Genomic DNA, 6332 nt, shown 5'->3' on the forward strand with positions numbered 1-6332 from the left:
GACTCACATCAAAGCAATCTAGACTGATAAACAGCAATCTGGTAATAGGAAAAATATTGTTTTTGATTTTGAAGTGAATTGTCCCTTAAGAGTGTATCATCAGCATTTGCAGTTCTACTAAGAAACCTGCAAAGTCATTTTGGCTGTACAAACATTGATTAGTTACACATTGACATCTCCAGGTGTGGCAGCTTCAACTTCAACACATGACTCAAGTGTTTTGGATGAATGTCTTACACAGAAACAAAAGACACACTTTAAAATCAAGTTACGCAAACTCTTATTGACACTAGAATTCCTTTGAAAGCTGGATTATGGATGAATTGGTGGGACTGTAGAGAGCCCTTAACATGTATAAATAAATGATCGGTATTAAAGAACAGCTGATGGACACTCCCCTAATGTGAAGTGTCTGAACGAAATTAGTTATTGGTACTCAGCCAGTGTAGTGGGGTTTGTTTAGGCTATAAACCCACAAGAAAGCAGATCATTTTCATTTGACATTAGAGGTCCGGCATGTTTTCAATTCTCTGCATTTTCCCATTTGATAAAAGACTCAAAATGAAGCCGTTTGTATCTTTGGTGTTAATCTGTACGATGCTGGCAGCAGGTAAGTGCAGTAAAGGTGAGCAATCACAATAAAAAATAATGCAGAAGTTAAATTTTTAATGACCCTTGTGAACATTTTGCATTCTGCTTTGCCTGCAGTGGGTGGGTTAAAGTGTTTCACCTGCTGGGGTGCAAACCCTGGCACCTGCACACAGATTTGGAACTGTCCTAACCATTACGACCGCTGTGCCACCACCATTGGTAAGCTGAATTTACAGCCATATTTTTTCTTCTAAGGTGTGATTTGCATAGTCTGAACTGTAATTCTGTGGCTCTTATCACATATTTTTTATTTAATGGAATTTTCTCTGTCTTTCTCTGCTGCAGTGGCTGAAAACATGGTCACAAAAGAGTGCATGAGAAGTGATGTATGCAGTAACGTGGATTCTGTGGGTGTCAGATGTTGTGCCGAAGACTTGTGTAATGGAGCCAGACACACTGGAGTTTTTCTCCCTCTTATTCTAGTACCTTCAGCAATCATCACACTCTTCATTTAAGTCCAAACACCCTAATTTTTACATTTTCATGCTGTAACAATCTGCTGTGGTGCCTTAAATGTTTTAATGTGAGGGAAATATCCTGGTAATCAAAGACATTTTAAGCAGTGGTTATCTTTGAAAGATATTTGGAGCCCTTGAGGGAAGCTGTTAAAATTTATAATCCTGGAGGAATAATGACAAGAATTTGCTTTTAACATCTTTAATTATTCTGATTATTTGTAAAGTGTAATTTCTGCTTATTTTGTTCTTACTTACATCCTTAAAAGACACTGTACATTTTTAAATATTTGTTATTAAAATACTACTAACAATATGCCAACTTTTGCTCATATTTGAACAGCAGCTTTGCCACACCCTTTTTCTTTCAGACTGCATTTACTTGCAGGTGTCTTTTGGTTCCTTTCAACCAACAAAGCGTAATTATAGCTATCTCAATCATGTAAGCTTTATGTTTCAGGAACTTTTTTGAAAATGACTTCAATTGGAGGGTGTACCATGCTTTATCATTGTTGTAGTTAATGTAATCAGACAGTAGAGGGCAATACAGGAGAAATCAAAAAATGGCACACTTTCACTGAGAATGGTGAGATTACCAAATCCAAAACTATTTGTGTGCGTCAGTCTGATGAACAACTTCTTTTTTAACATTTCTATGTAACATATTTACCAAAAGTGCTCATTCTGAAGAATGTTACTCTTACAAATTTTCTATTGTTGTTTTGTTATTAAGCAGTGTTTTAATGTAAGTGGCCCAGATGCTGCAAGGGTTGGAATTTTTTGGCCGTACCTTGTTTTGGGAACTTAGAATTTAAATACGATGTGACTGTTGACTAGCTAGGTACAAAATAGCAGCTATGATTGATGTAAAATAAGCAAAAGCTGCATTAGAAGTTGCAGACCATAAACCAGTTTGATTTACTGTGATAATTATATTGCAATTATGTAATTAATGGACATTTTTGAAAGTAAAAACATTGCAGAGAAATCACCAACTGACCCAGTGTGCACCTCCGAAAGAGCAGATCAAAACCACAACCAGCCTCATGATCAGCTCTGATCTCTGTTTAAAGTGGTTTATTACACTATGACTACATATAAATAAACTTACATTACTTTGTTCAATTACTCTTGAGGTTAGTGTGGTCTGCCAAATAAAAGGCAAAACTAAATAACTGGGGTTTCTCCATTGTGTAATTAGTCTAGTGTCACAAAATAACTCCTCTCTGCCTGTGTGTGAACTGCATTCATCACAGTATCACAGATATAGTGCAGTAAATTACATGCACGCAGTGTGTGAATGACGCAGGGTATGTTATTTGTTGTGATATGTTTGCGCTGGGGTCAGTTGCTGATATCAACTTGTGAAGCAGATTGATTTAATGCATTCTGAAGCCACAGAGCTGGGGTCATATTCATAAACTGGTGTGTTGGGCAGTAGATACAAAAGCATGTTTTCACCTATAAAAGCTCATCTATAGATGTAAAGAATTACTATCTGTATTTGTCTTGCAGTTATGTAATGTTGATTTATGGTCTCCTCAGGCATGTAAAATGCATATACTGTATGTACATATCAGCGGGGATTTACTGGCTGACTGTCTCCCCAGCTTCCAACATAAGCCAAGCTGTCCATTAAAAAAGGATCAAGATGGTTGATTTTCCTGTCTGCTCTTACATTTTAAACCTTGAGATCATGTTATTCTTGCTTTGCTGGATTATACTAGGGAAAATTACACTTGATGTGTTGTTCTGTTCGCCACCTGCAGATGCTGTAAATCACCAATGGATAAGGTGCTTTTTTCACATCACACATCACAACACAGATGCTATGTCAGGCTATGTCTAAAACAAGCAATAGATTCCTTTTCAATAGAGGGTACTTTGTAGCCTGCCAGAAATAAGACAAACTAAGACAAAATGACCAAAAATAAATAAAACTGGACACAGCAGCAACATTCATTTTAAAGCCTGATGAATTAGGCTTAATAAACTGACACTTGTTATAGTATCAACAGCAGACATCACCAAAGCAAACAACAGAGATGTGCAAACAATGTCAACTCCACAAAGACTGCAGGGCTGAACACTTTACAGCAAAGAGAGCAGTGTAGAAATTGCACATGTAGTGCACACACAACGCATGTTGCTTCAAAACATCTTCTGGGAAGAGTAACAAAAATGAGTGTGTTGTTGTACTCACCTGTCTGAATGTCATTCTGAAAGCACTGCAAGGTCCTCTGCAATCTGCTCCAGGTTCAACTTCACTCCTCGCTCATTCCAAAAGCACAAGCCCACTGTCTCTGTCGCGCTGTGCCCACCAAAGTTTTCTGACATTTGAGCTGAAGAAGACTCTGCAATCACATCAGAGATCAACGATTACAGCAGATAGTCATAACACACCTCACTGAAGGTCAAAGTTCCTCAGAAGAACTGTAAAAGTCCGTATGAATGTTGAATTTACCATTGAGGGATTATGTTAGCATTTAGCATGTTAGCCAGAGCCAGGATGAACCTGTTGTTGATGCAACATACTGGGTGTGTTTGATTTTATTTTATTTTTTACTTTGCGGAGGTGCAATAATGCTAACCATTCTCACACATTTTTTTTTTTTACTTTTGCTTTGTCAACCTACATGTATGAAGTGCAAAAAAAATCTTAGGCCTAAGTAGCCAGCGAGTAATGATTGTTTATTTAAAAAAAAGTTTACTTATAAATACACAAAAGATTTACAGTTCGTAGAGACTATTGTGACAATAGTGGAATTTATTATCTACTATATTTATATGACAGCTATAGTTAGGCCCTGCTTGTTACTTGCAGATTAAAAGCAACAATTTTCTTGCAACTCTCAATCATCACTTCCTGTCATCTCTCTACTGTCTATGATGGAGGCTTATTATACAAATGTTGAGGATCAAGTCAGATCTATAATATATCTATAATAGCCAAAAAAAAAAAATACCCTGTCATTGACAAAACATGTAATGACAGAAAGGTAGAAAAGCATAATAAACTAGCAGTAGTGAATTTTTCTCTCAGTGATGTATTCACTAACCAGTCCACTGTGGATAATATCTTAAATAAACATCATTTCCGTTTTCTGTTACTTTAGTGTTATTAATAACACAAGCATGTCTCTTTCTTTATAGGGTTGCATCTCATCCACAAGGACTTATGACCCCTTTAGGTCTAACAAGTGACAAACTAATTTCCCATCCACCATCACAGGCCACTATAAATACATTACAGAGTGTTCAAGATGGCTGTGCCCAGTGCTCGAAACAAATAATCAGACTTTATCTCATTCGATGGCATCCAAGGCGCGTTTCATTCTCTAATGAAGACTGAAAATTGCAACACATCGAGCGAAAAAAAGACATCCGCTAGTTAATTGAATCATCGCGGCTGAGCAGGTTTGAGATTAATTCCACGTAAGGAGAAGATCAAAAGCAAGCCAGTTAGGAGGAATTCAAGGGGAATAAGAGCACTGAGGCTTGTGGGATAATCCCATTAAGAGCTGCACATTCATTCAGACTGAGGATCCACAGATGTACAGTATGTAAGAGATTAGGGCTGTGATGGAGAGGGGTCACAAGCAAACCTGTATTCTCACAGTTTCAGCACACAGCGGTGTATTATTCTGTGCTCTCGGTATTAAGCCTTTTTAATTATGATTCTGAGCAATGATCAACCACTATGAAAGCTATTTCAGAGTTTGTCTCTGGAACAGATTGGATTACAAAAATGAAGAGAAATGCATGCGTCATTGCTTAATACTGATTTCCAAGGACATATTTTAATACAGTGGAATACACATAGCTACATATTGTAAATACACTGTCTGTCACACACACACACACACACACACAGTACAGTAATGACGTATTTTGTCTAAGATTAAACTTAATTCTTCTACAATATTGGGAAATATGTCTTTGCATGAATATTAACACTGTGGAAGAAACTCACTATAGCATCTGCCGCAGAAATAAACTGTTCATTGGCAAGGTCACCCACTCATTGTCCAGTATGATATTTTACCAAACCACACACTGTTCATCAAGGCTATACACCACTGATGAAGGAATGCAAAAGTCCGTAACTAAAACAAGACTGAAATAGTCCACAGCCATGGTAGCAGCTCTCTGAGGCTGTTTTTAGGCACAGTGGTGCTGAGCTAAATGCAAATGTAAGCTTGCTAAATCAATGAAAATGCAACCTAATGTTCAGCAACTATAATCTCTACTGAGTAGAGGTTACAGGTAGGTGTTATCCTGCTGTGCCATTACTGCCTGCCGCACCTCCTCCGGTGCCCAGTGGTCGGCTAGGTGCAGGGTCATCAGGCGGGTACCACCAGTCACCAACATTTTGCTCCTTTCAACCCGGAACATCTCCTGGTGGTGTAGCAGTCGAGGTGCAGCCTTTGAGGGCCTTCAGTTGGTGTGCACCGGTTACACCCATGTCCCTCATAAGGCGAACAGCTGATGTAATGACGACGCCACGGCATCCCACTTCGACCGGATAGATGATGGTTCTCCAGCCTGACTCCTTGCATTCAGCAGCGAGGTCCGAATACTTTAGCATCTTCCTCTTTGAGGCAGTTTCAATCCCCTCCTCCATGGGACAGTTAGCTCGTTATGGTCTTAATGCTGCTGGACCACATCACTACGTATGTCCGGGGGAGGCTTGTTCTGGTGATCTCCCTGGGGAACTGCAGCTTTCTGCCGAGATCGATTCTCATGCTGCAGACCTGGGTGGCAAGAACTGCCCTTGGTGGAGATCTTGGTTTTTATCTTCTTTTATCTTGGTGGCCTTTATGTCCACCCTGTTTACCGTGGATGAGGTAATTCCACACAGTTTAAAGTCACATTATCCTCTGGAAAAGTGTGGTGTGATAGCACCACACCTTGAGTTTTCACCGTCAGCTGTTTCATGACGCTGTTCCCTGCATGCTTGTCAGAAAGCTCTGCCGTGTACGGCCTCTCAAGGCTTTTGATGGACTGTTGGGCCAGCAGGGGCATCCTCTCACCGCCCACAATGAAGATGGTGTTGCTGTTCCTGACTCCCCTCCTGAGTGAGAGACTTCGGGACTTGGCAGGCTTGATCTTCATCCTCGCCAAGGACATTCAGTCATTCATTCTCCTCAGCAACCTCGATGTACAGGGCGCTGTCGGCAGGAGGGTGGCGATGTCGTCCATGAAACTTCTCACCGGGGGCAGTCT

At 39.8% G+C, this 6332-nt stretch overlaps 1 protein-coding gene across 1 annotated transcript; it reads left to right on the forward strand.

Annotated features, from left to right (window-relative positions):
- On the forward strand, positions 1 to 1174 carry LOC121944092 (uncharacterized). The gene is made up of 2 exons (XM_088076034.1): positions 1 to 810; positions 937 to 1174. The coding sequence occupies exons 1-2, from the start codon at positions 669 to 671 to the stop codon at positions 1104 to 1106; spliced, it is 312 nt and encodes a 103-aa protein (XP_087932160.1). The 5' UTR covers positions 1 to 668; the 3' UTR covers positions 1107 to 1174.
- The last annotated feature ends 5158 nt before the right edge of the window (positions 1175 to 6332 follow it).

This window comes from Plectropomus leopardus, chromosome 4 (genome assembly GCF_026936395.1).
Source record: "Plectropomus leopardus strain MGB_pleo_1.0 chromosome 4, ASM2693639v1, whole genome shotgun sequence".
Lineage (NCBI taxonomy): Eukaryota > Metazoa > Chordata > Actinopteri > Perciformes > Serranidae > Plectropomus > Plectropomus leopardus.

What these genes read in the sequence shown, in the direction of transcription:
- LOC121944092 (XM_088076034.1), top strand. Translation starts at nt 669, where the DNA reads ATGACCCTTGTGAACATTTTGCATTCTGCTTTGCCTGCAGTGGGTGGG. An exon ending in CCGCTGTGCCACCACCATTG is followed by an intron (nt 811 to 936) that starts GTAAGCTGAATT and finishes TCTCTGCTGCAG; the next exon opens with TGGCTGAAAACATGGTCACA.